At 38.7% G+C, this 26502-nt stretch overlaps 1 protein-coding gene across 2 annotated transcripts in view; it reads right to left on the reverse strand.

Annotated features, from left to right (window-relative positions):
• The window catches only part of GLRA3 (glycine receptor alpha 3), a 193396-nt gene that overhangs the window by 34696 nt on the left and 132198 nt on the right, over window positions 1-26502 (reverse strand). For both annotated transcript variants that reach the window (XM_055427827.2, XM_088837643.1), the window contains exons 6-7: window positions 9080-9217; window positions 6687-6901 (exon numbers count right to left, since the gene is read on the reverse strand). In XM_055427827.2, the coding sequence (XP_055283802.2) occupies window positions 6687-6901; window positions 9080-9217 (353 nt within the window). The remainder of the gene's footprint in view (window positions 1-6686; window positions 6902-9079; window positions 9218-26502) is intronic.

Raw genomic sequence — 26502 nt, forward strand, 5'->3', positions numbered from 1 at the left:
AACTGAACTGAAAGTAAAATGAAGCAAACTGAAAAAGAAAATGAACTGTCTGCAGGACTGTATTCTTGGAATTCTAGGTGGCAAATCACACAGATTTTGTAAACTCTGATGTTTATCATCCTGGAGGGCAATTCACAACCGCAGAATCCTACACATTATGTGCATACTAATTACAATCTTCATAAACTTAGTAAATTAATGATGCTTTGCATAGAGTCTTTATTTGCCATGTAAAGGCTTTTACTTTAAGAAATGAAATGTATCAGAGAGTCATAATGGCAGAACAGGATTATATCCTAAGTCATTTACTTAATAAATCTTTCCAGTCACCAGATGAGAAAAACATAATTAAAAAGGGTAAGGTATTTTGAAAGGTCACTCCATTGTCCCTGACTTTTGCTTCAATTATTGGAGCTTTACTGCTATCTTTTCTATAGGACATGATTCTTAAAACTAGCAAAAAAAATCTAGATGTTGCTAGAAATGCTACTTAGGTGCACGTTGTTACTGACATTTGTTAATTTTTTGTGTCTGACCTGCTTAAGGAAAGTTGAATTATATTTGTGACTTCTCTCCCCTGTGAATTCTTGCACTGGAAGTTTTGTATTTCTAGAACATCATCTTTATTATAACTATATACCTTTCTAATCCCTTTTATGACATTTTCATATTTAACTTCAACCAGAAATCAGGAAGACGAAACTTGTAAGCCATGTCCAACACTGATTTGGGGACCAAATTCTTTATTCCCTTGGCTAAGGGAATATAAATACTTCATTTTCCTTCCCATCCCCTGTCTTTTCAGTGTAATGCCAATAGACCTCTGTATGCCCACATAATCATGGTATCCAATTATAAATATCTCAGATTTATATTATCTAATCATCATAATCACTTCTACAGTTGATGATTTCAAGAAGAATAAAAGTTAATATGAAAGCTATTGTGATGTTCCCTAAGAACCATTGTTTTTATTATACTGCAAGGTAGATACATGCAATATGTAATACCTTTTTCATTAATTTGGTGATTCTTAGGGGTGCCTATGATTCTTCATAAATAGAAAGTAATTCAACTGAGTTTTTACATTCTTTTTAGAGGGACAAAAAATTGGCATATTCTTGCTTTTTAACTTAACTACTAAACAAAGTTTAAAAACTCACATTGTCTTTAAATGTCTGCATGACATTTACTCTATAGACCTGTATCACGTTCTGAGGATAAAAATATGTAAAAGATAGACTATCCTCTCAAAAAGCTACTCCTGGTGGGTTTCACAGACAGACCAAATAAGGGAAGATACTGCTGTATACACAGACTTTCCTGGAGTTTCCTAAAGCAGTTCTTTCTAGAATCATAGTTTATAAATTAAAATTATATTTTGTCCCTCTTATTATTTTCTCTATTCCTACCCATCTCACTATTGAATGAAAAATATATTGAATAATTCCCTCAGTGTCAAGATCTTAACCACATATTCCGTTCTGTTCCGTCGCTCAGTAGTGTCCGACTCTTTGCGACCCCGTGGACTGTAGCCTACCAGGCTTCTCTGTCCATGGGATTCTCCAGGCAAGAATACTGGAGTGGGTTACCATTTCCTTCGCCAGGGGATCTTCCCGATCCAGGGATCGAACCCGTGTCTCCCGCATTGGAGGCAGACGCTTTAACCTCTGAGCCACCAGGGAAGCCCTAACAACCTATTAGTATAAATCAAATATATACTCAAAATAGTTTAATGACTAACAGTACTCTCTCATTCACCTGGGTTAAAATCTAATTCTCCCAAGGAGTATTGCTTTTCTACATCTAAAAAAAAAAAAAAAAAAATCACAAAATGTTGGGAATCTCAAAGAGTTTGTGAGAAGGGTTTTGAGGTAAGTGGGTCTAGGCTGTAACTAAGCTGTATAACTTTTACTTGTGCATGGGGGAGACAGAGTCCAAGAGGAAGAAAGGAGGGAAGACACTTTGAATATACAGTATATATACTAAAATATACTTTGAATATACTTCCTCCTCTTTCTGGACATCACTCCTCTCAATAAAATCCTTCCAAAATCCATCCAAAATAAGCTTTATGCTTACCAAGGTATATAAAACCCGCCATGGACATGGCTCTGTGATAACCACCATTTTCCCTCACTCATTCTACTCCAAATAAATAATGTTAGAAAGTATTTCTAAAGTTTTCTAACTTTGAAAAATTGCTGGCAGCAGGATGCATTGTCACCCTCTTCTGGCCACCTACTGCAGGCACTGCGGAAATGCCAGATTGCTACAAGCTCCAAGAAATGAATCACAGGAGTTTTCTTGCTTTGGGCTATCATACTCCTGATTTATGACACTGTTGAGGCCAGTGCAACAGGAAATTTCAGAGAGGAATCTCAGGTCTAAAGTTCATGAGGTGCTGGCTCAAGTACCTTCTCAAAGATTTTCTACTTTGAGTTTTATTTGACGTATTTCCAAGCTCCTTTTTATCTACAGGGCATGTACTGGCACAGAGCCTGACAAAACACTTAGCAAAAATCATAAATTAGTGATTTATCATTTCTTCCTCCCATGTCTGATAATCCCCTATTGTTTTCCTGAATTTGATTTTGTTTTCCTCCTTCCAAGATTTCGTCAGTAGGAGAATGGTGTATGTTTCCATGGCAAGATTTTCAAGCATCTGAAGGTTCTTTTGTGAGGGTGAGAAAAGCAGATCTTAAGGGGCATGGTTTCACACTTCTATTCCTAAATACAGTGAGAGCCCTTGCCCTTTGCCTTTCCAAATCAGAATACCAGGAGTGCATTTTTTTCAAGAGACATTCTACCCTTTTGAATGATCTCATTCAATAGGAAAATTTTTGTTTATTCTCAGACTTCAGCGTATGCCATCCTGAATTCTAATGTACATAACTGCTGCACATAACCTGTGCCTTAAATATCACAAAGACTAAGATAATTACTAACTCTTAAGATATCTGTTTGCTAATCAATTCTTTTTTATGGGTCAAAAATAAATCTGCTATCATACTTCCAGTGTCTCTATGATCTGAGAGATAGACTTTGTATACATCTATGTATGTAATGTAATTGACTTCATACTTGAAAATGTATTCCTTCCCTGAGATCATGATGAAATTAATGCCTTTAAAAAAATTTCTTGAGAAAAAGAATGAAGTCATCTCAGACCTTTCTTCCTTAAAAAAAAAAAAAAAAACCTCATGTATCCATTCTGTTTCTTTTTAATTTATTGCTTTCTTTACTTCTGCTTCATCCACCCACCCCTTCATGCTCTCCTTCAGTTCAGTTCAGTCGCTCAGTCATGTCTGACTCTCCGCGACCCCGTGAATCACAGCACTCCAGGCCTCCCTGTCCATCACCAACTCCCGGAGTTCACTCAACCTCACGTCCATCGAGTGGGTGATGCCATCCGGCCATCTCATCCTCTGTCGTCCCCTTCTCCTCCTGCCCCCAATCCCTCCCCACATCAGAGGCTTTTCCAGTGAGTCAAGTCTTCACATGAGGTGGCCGAAGTATTGGAGTTTCAGCTTTAGCATCAGTCCTTCCAATGAACACCCAGGATTGATCTCCTTTAGAATGGACTGGTTGGATCTCCTTGCAGTCCAAGGGACTCTCAAGAGTCTTCTCCAGCACCACAGTTCAAAAGCATCAATTCTTCGGCGATCAACTTTCTTCACAGTCCAAATCTCACATCCATACATGACCGCTGGAAAAACCATAGCCTTGACTAGACAGACCTTGGTTGGCAAAGTAATGTCTCTGCTTTTTAATATGCTATCTAGATTGCTCATAACTTTCCTTCCAAAGCGTCTTTTAATTTCATGGCTGCAATCACCATCTGCAGTGATTTTGGAGCCCAGAAAAATAAAGTCAGCCACTGTTTCCACAGTTTCCCCATCTATCTGCCATGAAGTGATGGGACCAGATGCCACGATCTTAGTTTTCTGAACGTTGAGATTCAAGCCTACTTTTTCACTCTCCTCTTTCATGCTCTCCTAATTCTACCTTAATCTCTTTATCCAGATGTGTTTATGCTGTGCCTCATAGAATCTGTAGTTTCCTTAAACAGATCATTAAGTACACCCACTTTCTGGATAACAACTTATGGAATGAATGAGCTTTCATTTCTGTTCAGCTCAGTGAGGAAAATCAATGAGTAAACTGGTAATTTCATTTACAAATTGACTAGGGAACTTCAACTATTACTCATAGCCCTTGAGACATTTATATGTATATAAATAACCACCTAATCTTATAAGCAGATTTACAGTTTTCACTTGGACAATATTTTATAAAACACTAGTTGATATGAATCATTTTGAAAATTCAATTATATGTTAATAAAAGTAAACTTTATTTTGAAAGACAATCATTCAGTCTTAGCAAGGCAGAGTGAGCATTGCTAAATATTAATTCAATAGTAAGTAACATTTTTAATGATAAAATTTTCTGCCATCAACTTTTATTTGTTTAGATATTTAACTGAATAAATTAGTCAGAGATGCAATTCATAGTAAGGGGTAAAGGAAGCCATGACAGCAGATTTATAATTTACTTGGCATGGTGGGAAAATAGCATCAAACATACAAGAAAAGTTAATATGATTTTATTACGTTAATGTACATCATTGTAATGAAAAGAATAGTGGAGTTTGTTGGAGGCCAGACAGGATTACTTAATTTAGATAGTAGAAATTTCTTTCTTAGGAACCACTTAGGAAAAGAAAATAATTTTCTGTTGCTATGCTGCTAAATGGATAAAAAGGATTTCTATGTTTTATTTCACCACATCTTTAAAAAAAAAAAAACAGTACTGGGTCTTTTACAAACCTCATACAGGAATAGTTTTATTTTAATTCTGGCAGCTCAGCACAGACTGAAATATTATGTAAGTGTTAGATAAGTCTTTTTATTGACCTATGGTTGCTCAAAAGCCAAAGCAAACACACATACAAAAAAAGTAAACACTGTATTTGGCCCAGGGTGTAAGACTATGGGCATTTTTATACATACTTGTGGCAGTATAATTGCTATAAATTTTTCTCAAGGGAAATTTGGCAATACAGATCAATGCATACAGCTGTCAATGCAACAATTACAGCTCTAAGAATTAATACTAAGAAAATAATACAAAATGCATGTAAAGTTATATATTCGTATATGTATATGTGTATGTACATTCTTGCTCATATATATTCATGTATATAACAATCATTATATAAATGTTCATTATTGTATTAGTCCTAATAGAGAGTGAGTAGATTATTATGACACATCTATACAATGGAGTCATATACTGCCCTTTGGTTACTCTATAGATTTAACTTACATGCAAGTTTGATGTACTTCTAAATATTTAAAAATCTATAGATAATAAATTCTATAGAGCATAACAGTATTGCTGCTGCTGCTAAGTCGCTTCAGTCGTACCTGACTGTGCGACCCCATAGACAGCACGGCCCCATAGACAGAAGCCCACCAGGCTCCGCCATCCCTGATATTCTCCAGGCAAGAACACTGAGTGGGTTGCCATTTCCTTCTCCAATGCATGAAAGTGAAAAGTGAAAGTGAAGTCACTCAGTTGTGTCCGACTCTTTGTGACCCCATGGACTGCAGCCTACCAGGCTCCTCCGCCCATGGAATTTTCCAGGCAAGAGGACTGGAGTGGGTTGCCATTAAGAGTATTATCAATGTTTAAATAACTGGGGGTCATTACACAAACTATGGATAAGAGATATCATTGCTTGGTAGAATTTTTTCCTTCACCTATGTCTCTGTTTCATAAGGTTTTTCTGTCTCGATTACATATTACTTTAAAAACTGGTGATGAATACAGATCTTCCTCAGTTTATGATGGGGTTGCTGCTGCTGCTGCTGCTAAGTCGCTTCAGTCGTGTCCGACTCTGTGCGACCCCATAGACGGCAGCCCACCGGTCTCCCCCGTCCCTGGGATTCTCCAGGCAAGAACACTGGAGTGGGTTGCCATTTCTTTCTCCATATGATGGGGTTACATCCAGATAAACCCACTGAAGGTTGAAAATACTCTTAAGTTGAAAAAGCATTTAATACTCCTAACCTATGAGCATCATAGCTTAAGCCAGCCTACCTGGAACATGATCAGAATACTTAGTGGGCAAAATCATCTAACCCAAAGCCTGTGTGCTCAGACGCTCAGTAGTGTCTGACTCTTTGCAACCCCATGGACTGTAATCCACCAGGCTCCTCTGTCCTTTGGATTCTCCAGGCAAGAATACTGGAAGAGTTGCCATTTCCTCTACATGGGATCTTCCCAACATTTTATAATAAAGTATTGACTATTTCATGTAATTTATTGAATACTGTACTATCAGTAAAAAAATAGAACAGCTGTCTAAGGGTTGTGAGTGTATCCACTGTTTACCCCCCTGATCACATGACTGATGAGTGCTGTAGATGCCACTACACAGCATCCTGAGAGCAGATACCATGCATCACTGGCCCAGGAAAAGATCAAAATTCAAGGCTGGAGGTGTGGTTTCTGCTTAATGCTTGTCACTGTCACACCATACAAAAGTCCAAAAAACTTAAGTCGAACTGTCATAAATCAGAGACCAACTGTAAATACACTGAAAAAGAACTGGCAAAAATAATGACACATATACAAATGAGTGCACATACACGTGTCTGCCCTTTCAGGGCACTCACCTTCGGTAAGGAAGCCCGTGATCCTGAACTCTGTGTGGTCATGGTCAGCACAGTGGTTATTCCCAAGGCTACCCGGGCTGGGGCAGCATCCATGTTGATCCAGAAGGAAACCCAGGAGAGAATGACAATCAGGAGGCTTGGAATGTACATCTGGATCAGATAGTAGCCCATTTGTCGTTCAAGATGGAATCGCACTTCTATACATGTAAACTTTCCTAATTGGTTGCAAAATAAATGCCGCAATTGGTAAAAGCAGGTCTTCACTATTACATCAAAGATCACAATATTGCTTTCATAATAATTTTGCCCTAAACATTATAAGGTTATAATGAAATGGGATCCTAAATCATATATGCAAATTGGTTTCTGAAAAATATACTTTTTTATTTTTATGTTGGTATCTAGAAGCATTATAATAGAAAAGTGTGCTATTTCAGGAAATAATATGTAAAATTATTATTTCACATTTTATTAGCACTTCATAGTTGTCTAAGTACTAAAAGGTCTATTATTACATGTGATTCATGTCTGCTTTTGTACCTTCTTTTAAACACTGTACCTTGAGGTTCTAGCCAGGATAATTAGGCAAAAAGTAAAAGGCATTTAGATTGAAAAGTAAGTAGCAAAAACTATCTCTGTAAGCAGAAGCCATTAACTTTGTATTTAGAAAATCCTAAAAATCTCATTAAAAATCTATTTGAGCTGAAAAGTTCAGCAAGGTTACAAGATACACTACCAGCATAGAAAAAGCAATTCTGTTTCTGTACACTAGCAATGAACAATCCAAAAAGTAAATTGAGAAAACAATTCCACTTATATAAGAACCAAATATAATAAAATATTTAGAAATAAAGTTTAAAAAAGTATAAAACGTATGCAATAAAAAATAACAAAACAGTTGAATAAAATTAAAGAAGATCATAAAAAAAGGTCATTGTGTAGTTATTAATCAGAAGACTTATATGGTTGAAATTGCAATATTTCCCATCTTGATTTACAAGTTTATTGCAATTTCTATCAAAATCCCACCTGGTTTTTATGCGGAAATTGACAGGCTGATCTTAAAATTAGTATGAAAATGCAAGGGGCCTACAATAGCCAAAATAGCCTTGAGGGGAAAAAGAACAAATTTGGTCAACTCACACTTTTTAATTTCAAGACATGCTGCAAATTTACAATAATCACAAAGTGTGGTACTGTTATAAGTAAAGATATACAGATCAGTGGAATAGAATCGCAAGTCAAGGAATGATCATTTATGGTCAATTGATTTTTAAAAAAGAATTAAGGCTATTCAATAGGGAAAGAATGATCTCTTTAATAAACGGTACAGAGCTTCACTGGTGGCTCAGTGGATAAAAAGCCACCTTTCAGTGAAGGAGACAGGGGTTCAATCCCCAGTCCTGGAAGATCCCGCATGCTGTGGAGCAACTAAGCCCACACAGCACAGCCAAAAATAAATAAGTAAAATTATGTTTTTAAAAAAGAAACTAAAGTAAAATAAAAAATAAATGGTACAGGAAGAACTTTGCTTTTTGGAACTTTCTGGAATTTTTTTCCAAATATTTTCATTCCCCAGTTGATTGAATCTTTGGATATGAGCCCTTGGATATGGAGGACTGGCTGTACAATGAAAGTCAGGTCACATTTCTGGAAGTGTTGAGCCCGAAAGGAATTATAGTTACTCTAAGGATGTTAGTGGAAGGGCATTCACTCGCCACATGGGAGCAATATTTCAAATGTGGGCAGTTTAAGGGAACTTGTAAGAGTAGGTTAGGAGTTAGAATAGATACCACAGGAATATCACATGCCAACTGACAAAGGTGAACAAGATAACATGAATGTACAAGTTCTGCAGTCCCTGATGTTGATAACTGCATCTGATATTTATCCTCAAAGGTAACAGGCCACTGCATCAGTGTGAGTGGTAAGTGCTTAGTAAGTATCTTGAAATGCACGACATTGTGGCCAAAATAAAAAATTAGGCAAGAGAAGCCTTAAAAAAAACAAGACACATATCTCTTTCCTTTTGCTAGCAAACACAATGTTTATGACCCAGGGAAGGTTAAAAAGTACATTTTACTGCTCACATAGAAATTAAAGTAACTTTTTTGAAAAGAGCATTATTATTTAACTATCGGTGTTTCAAAAAGAGAAATTATTTAAATATAACTGAATTCCAAGCATTTCTTTTGTTCCATACAAATCAATTATATAGTAACATGCAATGAGTCAAAACTTCTGCAAATTTCAAAGATGTCCATTTTCTGCTCAATGACTATAAAAAACATTCAGCTATAAATTGCTGAAATAATTAGCCTAGCACTATAAGAAGCATCTGGATAGCATGTAACTACAAGTCATAAGTGTAATAAAGAACACTCAACCCCTACCTGTGTTGTAATGTTTAGTGCAGTATCGTAAATCTTTCTCTTCTTTCAACAGAAACTGGGGTAAAGTGAGTCCCTCTGCCACTTGTACAGGTGCCTCATCTTGCCATTCAAATATGAGATCATTCATTGTGTACCCAACTAGGCAAAACATAATAAAAATATTTAGAATGTAACAGGGCATTCAAAAATGAGAAATTTTAACAAATCACTTGTAGATTTCCCATAGAATGAGAAGATCAAATAGTGTCATCTTAACTCTATTGATTGAGCTATTCAGTGCACAATTTCAGGCTACTGAAGTCTATTCATATGAAATGTTTACCAAATAACATAAGAAAATGTAGTAAGCTAAAGGTGTACGTCAAGGTTGTATATTGTCACCTTGCTTATTTAACTTATATGCAGAGTACATCATGAGGAACGCTGGGCTGGAAGAACCACAAGCTGGAATAAAGATTGCTGGGAGAAATATCAATAACCTCAGATATGCAGATGACACTACCCTTATGGCAGAAAGTGAAGAAGAACTCAAAAGCCTCTTGATGAACGTGAAAGAGGAGAGTGAAAAGGTTGGCTTGAAGCTCAACATTCAGAAAACAAATATCATGGCATCTGGTCCCATCACTTCATGGGAAATAGATGGAAAAACAGTGGAAACAGTGTCAGACTTTGTTTTTTTGGGCTCCAAAATCACTGCAGATGCTGATTGCAGCCATGAAATTAAAAGACGCTTGCTCCTTGGAAGGAAAGTTATGACCAACCTTGATAGTATATTAAAAAGCAGAGACATTACTTTGCCAACCAAGGTCCGTCTAGTCAAGGCAATGGTTTTTCCCGTGGTCATGTATGGATGTGAGAGTTGGACTGTAAAGAAGGCTGATCGCTGAAGAATCGATGCTTTTGAACTGTGGTGTTGGAGAAGACTCTTGAGAGTCCCTTATACTGCAAGGAGATACAACCAGTCCATTCTAAAGGAGATCAATCCTGGATGTTCATTGGAGGGACTGATGCTAAAGCTGAAACTGCAATACTTTGGCCACCTCATGCGACGAGTTGACTCACTGGAAACGACTCTGATGCTGGGAAAGGTTGGGGGCGGGAGGAGAAGGGGACAACCGAGAATGAGATGGCTGGATGGCATCACCGACTCTGTGGACATGAGTTTGAGTGAACTCCGGGAGTTGGTGATGGACAGGGAGGCCTGGCGTGCTGTGATTCATGGGGTCACGGAGAGTCGGACACGACTGAGCGACTGAACTGAACTGAACTGAACTGAATAATAAGTATAGCATATACATCCTTTCCTTAGGATAGGCAGATACTGCATTCATTCAATGATTAATTTTGCTTCCAATACATTAGGTCTCCCTCACTTTTACTCAAAGTATTCAGGGCCCTTTTAAACGAAAGCTGAAATTGTCACTGGTTAGGAAATGACCTGAACTATAACATCCAGGGAGGGAATATACAGTGCTGATCCCTTTCTTAGTTTAATCATTAACTGCTTTTGCTTATCACATCTGCTTCTATGCCCAAGTCCCAAAGTGGGCAAAAGGGTATTTTAGATAGAAATGTTTGCTATCCAGGTACAAAAAAAATCCATAAGTTTGTGGAGGGATTAAACTCTTGTACATGCAATGAGTCAATTAAGAACAGAATTAAATAATGTATTTTGTAATAAGCCAGCATGTTTTTGTAAATTAAAATGTCTTCTGTCTATAGAAAGAAAAGAAAATGAAAAGTGAAGTCGCTCAGTTGTGTCCAGCTCTTTGCAATCCCATGGACTGTAGCCCACCAGGCTCCTCCGTCCATGGAATTTTCCAGTACTGGAGTGGGTTTCCATTTCCTTCTCCAAGGGATCTTCCTGACCCAGGGATCAAAGGGATCGAACCCAGGTCTCCCGCAGTGCAGGCAGATTCTTTAGCAACTGAGCCACCAGGGAAGCCCTCTGTCTATAGTACTGGTATCTGAGAAAAGCAGAATTTTATCTTTTTCTTCCCTGTGAGTGAGAAGCTGTTGAAATGCACACGTGAAGGCTGTTGCAGAGGAGTCAATGTGAAATGTAACCTGTGGGGGAAGACGATTGCCAGCATCCACACTGGTCCTGGAGGTAGGCCTCTGAACTAAATCAGTCCATTCACTTCTGTTGCTTAGTTGTGTCTGACTTTGCAACCCCATGAACTGGAGCACGCCAGGCTTTCCTGTCAATCACCAATGCCTGGAGCTTGCTCAAATTCTTGTCCATTGGTTGGTGATGCCATCCAACCATCTCATCCTCTGTCATCCCCTTATCCTCCTACCTTCAATATTTCCCAGCATCAGGGTCTTTTCCAATGAGTCAGTTCTTCCCATCATCTGGCCAAAGTATTGGAGCTTCAGCTTCAGCATCAGTCCTTCCAAAGAATATTCATGACTGATTTCCTTTAGGATGGACTGGTTTGATCTCCTTGCAGAGCAAGGGACTTTAATGAGTCTTCTTCAACACCACAGTTCAAAAGCCATTCTTCAGTGCTCAGCTTTCTTTATAGTCCAACTCTCAAATCCATACATGACTACTGGAAAAACCACAGCTTTGCATATATGGACCTTTGTTGGCAAAGTAATGTCTCTTCTTTTTAATATTCTATCTAGTTGGTCATAGCTTTCCTTCCAAGGAGTAAGTGTCTTTTAATTTCATGGCTGCAGCCACCATCTGCAGTGATTTTGGAGCCCCAAAATTCTCCAAGCCAGGCTTTAAAGTACGTGAACCGTGAACTTCCAGATGTTCAAGCTGGATTTAGAAAAGGCAGAAGAACTATGACTTGACTAGACTTAACTATGAGGGCTATTCCATTTCTTCTAAGGGATCTTGCTACAGTAGTAGATATTATGGTCATCTGAGTTAAATCCGTTCATTCCAGTCCATTTTAGTTCACTGATTCCTAAAATGTCGATGTTCATTCTTGCCATCTCCCATTTGACCACTTCCAATTTACCTTGATTCATGAACCTAACTTTCCAGGTTCCTATTCAATATTGTTCTTTACAGCATCAGACTTTACTTCCATCACCAGTGACATCAACAGCTGGGTGTTGTTTTTGCTTTGGCTCTGTCTCTTCATTCTTTCGGGAGTTATTTCTCCACTCTTCTCCAGTAGCATATTGGGCACCTACCGACCTGGAAGTTCATCTTTCAGTGTCCTATCTTTCTGCATTTTCATACTCTTCATGGGATTTTCAAGGCAAGAACACTGAAGTGGTTTGCCATTCCCTTCTTGAACTAAGTCAAGGGGTCAGAAAAAGGAAGCAAAAGCTCTAGGTGATTGAAAACAGCAAACACGAGAAACTCCAAAACAAACTCTTTGCTAGTTAATGTTGTAGACAGCAGGCTGTGTGTATAATAATAGTAGAAATAGCTGGTGATGCACAGATTAGAATGAACAGAGCGATGTGTCTGGAAGGGAACTCCTCACCCTCCCTCCTCCCACAATACCTGAAATGGGACATCCCTGAAAGAGCTGAATTGTATCCAGCTGTGGTGGTGGCGACTGGAGCCTGACACCTACCCCACCCACCTGACCCGTGAGCACACCTCACAGCATCCACTCCACTGGACATGGGGAAAGTGGTACCAAGGGTGTCTGTGGTGAGAGGGTCTGCGTAGACTGTCTGGGATCCTACTATCAAAGTTTAGCAGCAGATGGTGCCATGTGATAGTGTGATAGCTTATTATGGAGCAAGCGTGATTTGGCAGAGGTTGTCAAGTCCTCCAGATTGAAGGGGACATGCATGAATTCTGATTCCCAAACACATATGAGAACCTGCAGGACTGTTTTCCAGATGACTGGAGTAGCACAGCAAAGACTCACTTACACTGGGATATATTTCATTGAACCCTTCAATGAATGATTTGGTGGATAATAATAGAAGGCTTTCAATTTTATTTGTAAGTCTTTTAATATAGCCATTGTAAATATCATTTCACCCAGAGAGAAAATAGATGCACATTTCTCAAGGATCAAGAGTTAGCAAAATATGCCTTGATTCTTATCTATTTCTAGGTAAACAGGTACCTTATTCTTTCACACATGCAATCCCTAAAGACAAAATATGTGAGACATTTCCCAACGTAGATAAATGGAGAAATGAACTGAAACCCGGGTTTGTTTTTTTCTTAGAGTCTTCTGTGAAAAGAAGGTAGCTCTCTGAAATTCCCTCAAAGACAAGCTTTAGTTAGTCTCTGATGAAGTTTACAGGCAACATACATAACTTGCTCTTATAATAATCATCCACACTAGGTAACTTAAGGCTTGGGTATATCCTAACTATGGGGCTTTCCAGGTGGCACAGTGGTAAAGAATCCACCTGTCAATAAAGGAGACACGGGAGACTTGGATTCAGTCCTTTGTTTGGGAAGATTCCCTGGAGAAGGAAATGGCAACCTGTTCCAGTATTCTTATGTGGGAAATTTCATGGACAGAGAAGCCTGATGGTCTATAGTTCATGGGGTCACAGAGTCAGACACGACTGAGCACACACACACTCTCCACATATCCTAATCAGAGTATGCTATTTCCTTAAACTATTTAAGTTTGAAGTCAGAAGAAAAATAGTGAGATGGCAAGTTTGGGGGCTGATACTTTTATTGAGTAATTTACTGGGCATTCAAGGAAAATAACTGAATGGTAATTTTGCCTCAATAAGCCTTCAAACGTAACTTTAAAAAGATCAGTACTTTTCCACACAGTCCACAGTGTTTTAGCATCCTTATGTTTTGGCTGGCAAAACTTTATACAATTCTGGGAATTGCCAAGGTGAACAGACTGGCTAATGAGCTCAAGACTGTGAGCTGAACTGCCTTGTATCATAATGAGTTTCACAAGAAAGAATATTTTATTGAGGGAACAAAGACATTGACCCTACATTCAGCCAACAATCTCATAGGGGATTTGCAGGGGAAGCATGTAAACAAATGACTCAGTGAAACCAAGCCCTTGTTTCTTCAAGAAGTATTTATTGGGCACTGACAATATGTAAAGCATCCTCCTGAGGATTTCGAGCATTGTTACCAGGTACAAAGTAAGTGTCATGGGTGAGGTACAATGTGCTACGTGCATTCAGAAGAGGGATCTATAATATCCACTTAAACCTCATTTGAGTTGGACGTTGAAGAAAGGCAAGACCTGTATATAAAGAACATGAGAAGATGTGAGACAATCATGTAAAGGAAATAGTATGATTGGTTGAAAGAAACCACAAACTTCCAAGGTTTATAATAGGAATAGCAATAGAGCCAGTTTGCATGAAGAAGCATATGGAATGAAAAGATGAATTAATGTAAGATCATATAAAATTTAATCTCAAGGTTGAAAAGTTTTATTTTTTTTTAAATTCCCTGTGGGTAACATTGGAATCTTTTGAGCAGGGGAGTGACATGACCAAAACTGTGCTTTAGAAACATTACTCTAGTAGAATCTTTTCATGGGATGTACAAGATCCAAACTGCTTTCATACTCATAAGACATTATCTGTCTTTTTCATTGTGTTGACATTTGCCAGATGATTAAAATAAATAAATAAATAAGCAAAACTTCTAGTGTTTAGCATAGTTAAAAACAGTGGCACCAAACTGTGCTAGTGATTATTATATTCTTTACGGCCACATCTTGTATTATAAACGTTACCACTTTTATTTAAGACTGCCCTAAATCCTAGATAAAAACAGTAACAATCACAATCTCATTAAATTTTGACCCCCTATGTCAATGTCCTTTTAATATTCTGTGTATCAAAATGGAAAGTATGGATAAAACACTTCAGCTTCACACTGTAAACACAATGGTTGTTTTAAGGAAAAGCTCTGGTGTGACTGATCTGCAACTAAGTCGGCTGGTTTTGCTTGAAATCCTATTTTTACTTGAATAAATAAATGACTGGCAAACTGTGGTTATTAACCTAGAGGGGTGGGGTGGGGAGGGAGGTGGGAAGGAGGCTCAACAGGGAGGGGACATAGGTATACCTACAGCCAATTCATGTTGATGTTTGGCAGAAACCAACACAATATTGTAAAGCAATTATCCTTCAATTAAAAATAAATAAATTAAATCATCAAAAGCTATGGTTATTACAATTAAGTATATGACCAAACATTTTCTTGAAAATAAAGGAAGTGAGTGAACCTCTCATGTTGAGGGAAACAGACAATACTTGTTGTCAATGGTAGATTTTGAGCTTTTTATTCAACTTAGACTTTTGCTAAAATTGTTTTTCCATCCCCTAAAAAATTTTTTGATGAGCTCAATGGTGATATTAACAAATGTGACTTTTCAATATTGTATAATGCCATGTGTTAATGTTTGGAATATCTGAATAACTCATTAAGCCACTGTTTTCCAAATGATCAAAGCATAATTTTAAAAATCATGCATATGGTAATGTTACTCTTTCCATACATCTGTAAAAGAGATAGCAAATGGGAACTTGCTGTATGCCTCAGGAAACTCAAACAAGGGCTCTATATCAACCTAGAGGCGTGGGGAGGGGAGGTAGATGGGAGGAAGGTTTAAAAGGGAGGCAACATATGTATACCTATGGCTGATTCATGTTGAGCTTTGACAGAAAACAACAAAATTCTGTAAAGCAATTATCCTTCAAAAAATAAATAAATAAATAAAATCATGTATAGATAAGAGATCCATTTAATATTCAAGATGGACAAACAGATTTTAATTTACAAGAGTCTGAAGAGTTCATTACAAGTGTATAGCAAAATGATTCATACCACTTTGAAAAATAAATATGTAATTTTTCAGATGATTTTTCTGAATTTTACTGTACACTTGAAACTAATCAGATCAGATCAGATCAGATCAGTCGCTCAGTCATGTCCGACTCTCTGCGACCCCATGAATCACAGCACGCCAGGCCTCCCTGTCCATCACCAACTCCCGGAGTACACTCAAACTCATGTCCAAGAGTCGGTGATGCCATCCAGCCATCTCATTCTCCGTCATCCCCTTCTCCTCCCGCCCCCAACCTTTCCCAGCATCAGAGTCGTTTCCAGTGAGTCAACTCGTCGCATGAGGTGGCCAAAGTATTGCAGTTTCAGCTTTAGCATCAGTCCCTCCAATGAACATCCAGGATTGATCTCCTTTAGAATAGACTGGTTGGATCTCCTTGCAGTCCAAGGGACTCTCAAGAGGCTTCTCCAACACCACAGTTCAAAAGCATCGATTCTTCGGCGATCAGCCTTCTTCACAGTCCAACTCTCACATCCATACATGACCACGGGAAAAACCATAGCCTTGACTAGATGGACCTTGGTTGGCAAAGTAATGTCTCTGCTTTTTAATATACTATCTAGGTTGGTCATAACTTTCCTTCCAAGGAGCAAGCGTCTTTTAATTTCATGGCTGCAATCAGCATCTGCAGTGATTCTGGAGCCCAAAAAAATAAAGTCTGACACTGTTTCCACTGTTTTTCCATCTATTTCCCATGAAGTGATGGGACCAGATGCCATGATCTTTGTTTTCTGAATGTTGAGCTTCAAGCCAACCTTTTCACGCTTCTCTTTCACTTTCATCAAGAGGCTTTTTAGTTCCTCTTCACTTTCTGCCATAAGGGTAGTGTCATCTGCGTATCTGAGGTTATTGATATTTCTCCCAGCAATCTTGATTCCAGCTTGTGGTTCTTCCAGCCCAGCGTTCCTCATGATGTACTCTGCATATGAGTTAAATAAGCAAGGTGACAATATATAACCTTGACGTACACCTTTTCCTATTTGGAACCAGTCTGTTGTTCCATGTCCAGTTCTAACTGTTGCTTCCTGACCTGCATACAGGTTTCTCAAGAGGCAGGTCAGGTGGTCTGGTATTCCCATCTCTTTCAGAATGTTCCACAGTTTATTGTGATCCACACAGTCAAAGGCTTTGGCATAGTCAATAAAGCAGAAATAGATGTTTTTCTGAAACTCTCTTGCTTTCTCCATGATCCAGCGGATGTTGGCAATTTGATCTCTGGTGCCTCTGCCTTTTCTAAAACCTGCTTGAACATCTGGGAGTTCATGGTTTACATACTGCTGAAGCCTGGCTTGGAGAATTTTGAGCATGACTTTACTAGCGTGTGAGATGAGTGCAATTGTGCGGTAGTTTGAGCATTCTTTGGCATTGCCTTTCTTTGGGATTGGAATGAAGACTGACCTCTTCCAGTCCTGTGGCCACTGCTGAGTTTTCCAAATCTGCCGGCATATTGAGTGCAGCACTTTCACAGCATCATCTTTCAAGACTTGAAATAGCTCAACTGGAATTCCATCACCTCCACTAACTTTGTTCGTAGTGATGCTTTCTAAGGCCCACTTGACTTCACATTCCAAGATGTCTGGCTCTAGGTCAGTGATCACGTTATCGTGACTATCTTGGTCGTGAAGATCTTTTTTGTACAGTTCTTCTGTGTATTCTTGCCACCTCTTCCTAATATCTTCTGCTTCTGTTAGGTCCATACCATTTCTGTCCTTTATCGAGCCCATCTTTGCATGAAATGTTCCCTTGGAATCTCTAATTTTCTTGAAGAGATCTCTTGTTTTTCCTATTCTGTTGTTTTTCTCTATTTCTTTGCATTGATCACTGAGGAAGGCTTTCTGATCTCTCCTTGCTATTCTTTGGAACTCTGCATGCAGATGCGTATATCTTTCCTTTTCTCCTTTGCTTTTCGCCTCTCTTCTTTTCACAGCTATTTGTAAGGCATCCTCAGACAGCCATTTCGCTCTTTTGCATTTCTTTTCCATGGGGATGGTCTTGGTCCCTGTCTCCTGTACAATGTCACGAACCTCCGTCCAGAGTTCATCAGGCACTCTATCAATCAGATCTGGTCCCTTAAATCTATTTCTCACTTCCACTGTATAATCATAAGGGATTTGATTGAGGTCATATCTGAATGGTCTAGTGGTTTTCCCTACTTTCTTCAATTTCAGTCTGAATTTCGCAATAAGGAGTTCATGATCTGAGCCACAGTCAAACTAATACAATGCTGTAAATCAACTACACTTCAACAAAAAGAATTCATTGCAATGGGTTCCAATTTCACATTGCAACCAACCTTTAAGAAACTACCACCTCTAGAAACTAAAAGACTTTCCCCCATATTACAGAATTTCCTTCTTTTTAGAGGTTGAAGAGTACCCCATTGCTATGTACATACTACATTTTCTTTATCCATTCATCTGTCAATGGATATGTAAGTTTTCTCCACATCTTGGCTACTGGGAACAGTGCTGCAATGAACACAACAGTACTAGTATTTTTTCAAGATCCTGATTTTAACTTTTACAATAAATTTGTCCAAAAGTGAGATTACTGGATCGTATGATAGTCTTATTTTTCATTGTTGCAACCCATGGATGAAGCTTGAAGATATTGTGTCAAGTGAAATAAGCTAGTCAAAGAAAGGCAAATAGGGCATGATTTCACATATATTCAGTATCTTAAATTATCATACTCATAGAATCAAAGAATGGAATGGTGATTTCCAGGGCTGAGGAATGGAGAAATGAGAAAAATCAACAAGCATAAACCTTTAGTCAAACAAGATGAATAAGCTCTAGACAACTGCTGTACAGCATTGTACTTACAAACAACAATAATGTATTGTACATTTTAAAAATCTGTTAAGAAGGGAGACCTCATGAAAAGTGTTCTAACCACAATATAATACATTTTAAAAGGTATATTTTCATTCTTGAGACAGTAAAGAAAAAACTCTCATTCTTCCTCTCATTCTTCCTTTTCTTTAGAAAGTCAGAGGTGATACTTTAGTAGACCATTTTGTCAAGATAGGGGAAAAATATAGAGATAAGAGAAAATAAGAAGTTATAGAACTTTTGACAGTTTCAAGTCTAAGTTACTGACACACAGCTATGCCTCAGTTCTTTGCTGACATAGAATGTGAGTAGAGTAGGCTTCTCTGACTGTCTTATAAAATACTTTTCTTCAATAAGTCTTTCCTGCTTATTTTTTCCATTGAACTTCTTGCTACCTGACAGTCATGTCTGACTCTTTGCAACCCCACAGACTCCATGGAATTATCCAGGCTAGAATAATGGAGAGGGTAGCCTTTCCCTTCTCCAGGGTATCTTCCCAACCCTGGGATCAAACCCAGGTCTCCCACATTGCAGATGGACTCTTTACCAACTGAGCCATCAGGGAAGCTCTGACATGGTAGATAGTCACCAACTTTTTGTTTGTTTTCTATCTAACTTCCTAGAATTTAAACTTTATAGAAGCAGAGATTATTCTGTTTTAATCACTGGCATGTTTTTCCAGTACCTAAAACAGTATGTAGCATGTACCAGGAACTTGAATATAGCACTGACATACATACACTACCACGTGTAAAAAGCAGAGGAGCTCAGCTAGGTGCTTGGTGATGACCTAGTGGGGGTGAGATGGGGAGGTGGAGAGGAGAAAGGCTTAAGAGGGAGGGGATATATGTAAATATATTTATATATATACTTATGACTGACTTGCATTGTTGTAAGGCAGAAATCAACACAACACTGTAAAGTAATTATTCTTCAAACAAAAATTTGAAAAAATAGAAAAGGGTTAATTACTGTTACAGAAGGGCTTCCCTGTTAGTTCAGTGGTAAAGAATCTATCTGCCAATGCAGGATGTGCCAGGTCGATCCCTGGGTCAGGAAGATCCCCTGGAGAAGGAAATGCAACCCACTACAGTGCTCTTGCCTGGGAAATCCTCTAGACAGAGGAGCCTGGTGGGCTGCAGTCCATGGGGAAGCAAAGGGTCAGATACAACTTGGTGACTAAACAGCAACAACTGTTGTAGAAACAGAAAGACTGATCAAAGGAATCAAAGATAAAGATTAGAAAGATATATAAACATGTATAAACACTAAAAAGTTCTGCCACCTGCATGCAGCACTGTAAGAGGTAGGGGCTGTAGAACATCAAGTACAACATAGCCATGTGAATGTCTATGGGTTGGGGTAAGACATAGGTGTAATCTTGAGAGATTCAGAAAAAGCTTCTGGAGCCTGAACTTCTTGAGTGGTACCTCTGGGGCTAGTCAAGAGTGGGGAATGCCAGAAAAATGGCCAATGTTCAGTTTTTGGTGGTTTAGTGATACCCATAAGGGGAAGCAGAAGGATGGCAGTAATACTCTGATAGATTTTGGTTCAAGGGATGTCAAATGTTGAAATTCACATTTAATACATAGACAACAAAAACAAAATAACAGAATTACTATTTTACAAATTTCCATATAAACAAACTACATTTTTCCAGTCTCTTGGAATTTATATATTTTTTTCTATTCTTAATCTTTTTACTTATTTTTAGAACTTTAAACATTGCCAAATGAAGCAAAAGATAGCTGATGTTTTATATACAATAAAAGCCTATATGTTAAAAAAATTTCTATCTGAAATGAAATGAAACTGGAGGATATAAAATGGAGAATCTCAGGCATGTACCCTCAGAAAGGAACTGAAGAACTGAGAGACTGATTTTCTGCAAAAGTCTGATTTACAGAGATGGAGACTTACCTCCTGACCAACAAACATCAACCAAGAATGTCTCCCCATCCTCAAGACAATGAACTTTCTACCTGGACTCTGGCTGGATTTGTCCCTCTTTGCACTCCTTGCCCATAAATAGAATTCCAAGAACAGAACCCTCTATGGACATGCTTGGAACTTGCTACAGCATGGATTTCTCGAATTGCATTTCCTCTGCTATTCCCAATAAACTCAGTTTCTGGTCATTTGAGCTTGCTTTTGCTTACTTCTTTACTTAGGTCAACATCTATAATATCAAATATACCTGATGAAAGTGACATTTGTGCAGAAAAGTATCTGAATAACAGAAAGTGAATGACTTTATTCTTTTTCTTCTGATAAATTATGCAGCAAAATCAGCACTGACTCATAAAAAGTAGATTTATAGGAGCCATAAATACAGTTGTGAGAACTTGCAATAATAAAATTTCAACTAAATTAGTATGTTTACAAATGGGATGGACTTTTGATGGACTCATCATACCAAGAAGTGTTGAGGGCTTTACTACTTAAAGTTGCATGTGTCTTAAACTGCTCATCACAAATGAACCAGAAGTTTACAGCTTTACTCAGTTGACAATATCTCTATATTATTTTAGATAATTAATATTTGTTATTTAACAAAAATTTTTAATTAAATTATACAATTTTATTGTAATCCATGCTACCAGAGTATTTTTGTGCTCCAAGTCACTAGTTGCTAGCTGAATGTTGATTATTTCAGGTAAACGTGAAAAACTAATTTTAAGAATTGAGGATTTTTGCATCCAGAGGATTATATAGTGGCGGTTCGCTACTGAAGATGAGAGAAACAATGATCATTACAGGCTGAGAAGGAAGGTTTAATCACCAATGAGAATGTCAACTATTTCCAGAGAAATTTTTAGCAGACTGATACAGCCTGTGAGTGCCCAGAAGTCTCCGGTGGAGGTGTGGGTCAACAATGAACTGCAGCAGGGTCAGGAGTGCTGAATACAACAGTGCATGCACAAGTCCTTTTGAATGAGGTCTCCATTTTCTTTATTACCCCTACCACAGTTTGGTCTCAGGTCAAACAACAGGGAAGGAACACAACCCTGCCCATCAACAGAAAATTGGATTAAAGTTTTACTGAGAGTGGCCCTGCCCATCAAAACAAGACCCAGTTTCCCCCACAGTCAGTCTCTCCCATTAAGAAGCTTCCATAAGCCTCTTCAGTTCAGTTCAGTTCAGTCACTCAGTCGTGTCCTACTCTTTGCGACCCCATGAATCACAGCACGCCAGGCCTCCCTCTCCATCACCAACTCCCGGAGTACACTCAAACTCATGTCCATCGAGTTGATGATGCCATCAGCCATCTCATTCTCTGCCGTCCCCTTCTCCTCCCACCCCCAATCCTTCCCAGCATCAGAGTCTTTTCCAATGAGTCAACTCTTTGCATGAGGTGGCCAAAGTATTGGAGTTTCAGCTTTAGCATCAGTCCTTCCAATGAACACCCAGGATCGATCTCCTTTAGAATGGACTGGTTGGATCTCCTTGCAGTACAAGGGACTCTCAAGAGTCTTCTCCAACACCACAGTTCAAAAGCATCAATTATTCAGTGATCAGCTTTCTTCACAGTCCAGCTCTCACATCCATACATGACCACTGGAAAAACCATAGCCTTGACTATATTGACCTTGGTTGGCAAAGTAATGTCTCTGCTTTTTAATATACTATCTAGGTTGGTCATAACTTTCCTTCCAAGGAGTAAGTGTCTTTTAATTTCATGGCTGCAATCAGCATCTGCAGTGATTTTGGAGCCCAAAAAATAAAGTCTGACACCGTTTCCACTGTTTCCCCATCTATTTCCCATGAAGTGATAGGACCAGATGCCATGATCTTAGTTTTCTGAATGTTGAGCTTCAAGCCAACTTTCTCACTCTCCTCTTTCACTTTTATCAAGAGGCTTTTTAGTTCCTCTTCACTTTCTGCCATAAGGGTGGTGTCATCTGCATATCTGAGGTTATTGATATTTCTCCCAGCAATCTTGATTCCAGCTTGTGCTTCTTCCAGCCCAGCGTTCCTCATGATGTACTCTGCATATGAGTTAAATAAGCAGGGTGACAATATACATACAACCTTGACGTACACCTTTTCCTATTTGGAACCAGTCTGTTGTTCCATGTACAGTTCTGACTGTTGCTTCCTGACCTGCATACAGGTTTCTCAAGAGGCAGGTCAGATGGTCTGGGATTCCTATCTCTTTCAGAATGTTCCACGGTTTATTGTGATCCACACAGTCAAAGGCTTTGGCATAGTCAATGAAGCAGAAATAGATGTTTTTCTGGAACTCTCTTGCTTTCTCCATGATCCAGTGGATTTTGGCAATTTGATCTCTGGTGCCTCTGCCTTTTCTAAAACCTGCTTGAACATCTGGGAGTTCACGGTTCACATATTGCTGAAGCCTGGCTTGGAGAATTTTGAGCATGACTTTACTAGCGTGGGAGATGAGTGCAATTGTGCGGTAGTTTGAGCATTCTTTGGCATTGCCTTTCTTTGGGATTGGAATGAAGACTGACCTCTTCCAGTCCTGTGGCCACTGCTGAGTTTTCCAAATTTGCTGGCATACTGAGTGCAGCACTTTCACAGCATCATCTTTCAGGATTTGAAATAGCTCAACTGGAATTCCATCATCTCCACTTGCTTTGTTTGTAGTGATGCTGTCTAAGGCCCACTTGACTTCACATTCCAAGATGTCTGGCTCTAGGTGAGTGATCATGCCATGTGAAATGCCAGGCAAGATGAAGCACAACTGAAATCAATTTTGTAGGGAGAAATATCAATAGCCTCAGATACACAGATAACACCACCCTTACGGCAGAAAGCAAACAAGAACTAAAGAGCCTCTTGATGAAAGTGAAAGAAGAGAGTGGAAAAAGCTGGCTTAAAACTCAACATTCAAGAAACTAAGATCATAGCATCTGGTTCCATCACTTAACAGCAAATAGATGGGGAAACAATGGAAACACTGATAGACTTTATTTTCTTGGGCTCCAAAATCACTGCAGATGGTGACTGCAGCCATGAAATGAAAAGATTCTTGCTCCTTGGAAGAAAAGCTATGACCACCTAGAAAGCATATTAAAAAGCAGAGACATTACTTTGCCAACAAAGGTCCATCTAGTCAAAGCTATGGTTTTTCCAGTAGTCAGGTATGGATGTGAGAGTTGGAGAATAAAGAAAGATTTGATGCTTTTGAACTGTGGTGTTGGAAAATACTCTTGAGAGTCCCTTGCACTGCAAGGAGATCAAAACAGTCAATCCTAAAGGAAATCAGTCCTGTGGAATCTCCAATACTTTGGCTACCTGATGCAAAGAGCCAATTCACTAGAAAAGACCCTGATGCTGGGAAAGATTGAGGGCAGGAGAAGGGGACAACAGAGGATGAGATGGTTGGATGGCATCACCAACTTGATGGCCATGTGTTTGAGCAAACTCCAGGAGGTGGTGACGGACAGAGAAGCCTGGGGTGCTGTAGCCCATGGGGTCGCAAAAAGTCAGACACAACTGAATGATTGAACTGAACTGTGTCCAGACTACTCACATCAGTTCCAAAAGAGTAATTTTGGAAACATTTGTGAAACTGCTGTTAACTTAGGGGAAAAACTCACTATTCCTAGACAATGCTCTGACTTCTATTGATGGCATGTGTGGCTTCAGTCATGTGCGACTCTGTGTGACCCTATGGACTGCAGCCCACCAGGCTCCTCTTTCCATGGGATTCTCCAGGCAAAAATACTGGAGTGAGTTGTCATGCCCTCTTCCAAGGGAATCTTCCTGGCCCAGGGATCAAACCTGCACCTCTTATGTCTTCTGCACTGGCAGGTGGGTTCTTTACCGGGTTTTTTATTAGCACTACCTGGTAAGCCCCTATTAGCATATTTGTATCATATTAATATATAAAAAGCACACTGCAGAAACTGCTCACATTTATTACTCATTATAATGATTGCATTTATTATTTTAAGTCAAAAGTTCTCCAGCAGACCTAAGGATTGGTAATGATATGAGTCCTTACGCCTAACAAGTGCTAACAATTTGATAATGGGTTTGGTTTTTAATTTCTTTCATTTTGTTCTGTTTTATAGATTTGCATGGGCTTCCCTGGTGGCTCAGAGGTTAAGGCATTGGCCTGCAGTGCGGGAGACCCGGGTTTGATCCCTGGGTCAGGAAGATCCCCTGGAGAAGGAAATGGCAACCCACTCCAGTATTATGGCCTGGAGAATCCCATGGATAGAGGAGCCTGGTGGGCTAGTCCACGGGGTCGCAGAGTTGAACACGACTGAACGACTTCACTCACTCACTCACTCATAGATTTGCATATGGACTGTCTTTTCACTCTGATGTAGTAAGCAAAGAAATCAACACATTTCTAGGGACTGGCTACTACAGGTGGGGTATTTCGTGAAAAAAAAAAAATAAGCTTGCTTGGGACTTAAGAGATTCTAGAAATTTTATTAAGCATTCTATAAATGCCTTAGAGATTTTAAAATCTCCTGGAACATGAGCAGGATATGTACAACATGACATAAGCAGCCTATGGCCATAGCTGCCCCAGAGGGAAAAGTGTGAATTTATCAGCCACGGGCATTGTCATCACCACTGGTGCTGAGTTTTGACCTCAGTATTGCATTAAAAATGCTTCTAAAGAGCATCTCACCAGTGTATTCATGTAAACTCTTTAATCACATTCTAGTGTTCCATTAGAAAAAAAAAAAAAAAACAGATTATTTTCTCCAAACTTTCATTACGTAGTTTTTTCTTTCTTTCATATTTTCATTTTCTTGTGTTTTAGTTTGGCTTGTTTTCCTCTTGATTTTCATTATAGATAATTCAAGCTATAATTTTTTTTCACTGTTTTTTTTTTTCTCAATTCCTTTTTGGAGATACACCATGGTTTGTAGATGTGATGTTTTTAATGTTAATGTCAGATTTATGGTCTTTCATATTTGAAAAATGTATGAGTTGAGGAAACCTTTGTTGTCATTTAATTCAGTTCACTTATCTTACAAAAGAGAAAACTGAATATCTGGAAAAATAATAGATCTACATAGTTTATATAGTTTCTTAATGAAAAACAAAGGTACAATGAATTTTCCTGAATTTGTTCTCTTACATAGGTAGTAGCAATGCATTGCACAGTTTAAGAAGTTATTGAGGTTGAACATGGGACAACCTCTGGAGGAGGGACACTCAGGTTTTGAAAAAGTATACTCTGGAAAGATCATTTGGAGTACATGGCAAACAGGAGGGCTGGAGGAACTGGGGTTATTTGGGGAATTAATTAAGCAAGAAAGAAAATTGTGACAACTCTGACCTATAAATAGAAAATGGTAGGATCCCAGAAAAATGACATAACACTTTAAATTGAAGGTGATTTTGAGTACTCCTTTTATTTTTAATTGATGGATAATTGCTTTGCAATATTGTGTTGGTTTATGCCATACATCAACATGCACCAACCATAAGTATACATATGTCCCTTCCCTCTTGAACCTCCCTCCCATTCCATTCCATCCCTCTAGGTTGATCTTGAGTATTCGAAAAGGATTACTGAAACTCCTACCCATTGGGATGGCTACCAGAAAAATGCAGATAACAAGTGTCGGCAAGGATGGGAGTAATGAGAACACTTGTGCACTGAAAGCATAAAATGGTGCAGCTATCATGGAAAATGGGATGACAGTTCCTCAAAAAATTAAAAATAGTATTAGCTTATGATTCAGAAATTCCACTTTTATATATATAGCCAAAAGAATTAAGAGCAAGGTCTTGAAGAGATATTTGTACTCCCATTTCATAGCAGCACTATTCGTAACAGCTAAAAGGTGGAAGCAATCCAAGTATCCATCAACAA

The sequence above is a fragment of the Moschus berezovskii genome, chromosome 7 (genome assembly GCF_049115385.1).
Source record: "Moschus berezovskii isolate FMDL1 chromosome 7, NW_MosBer_1.0, whole genome shotgun sequence".
NCBI lineage: Eukaryota > Metazoa > Chordata > Mammalia > Artiodactyla > Moschidae > Moschus > Moschus berezovskii.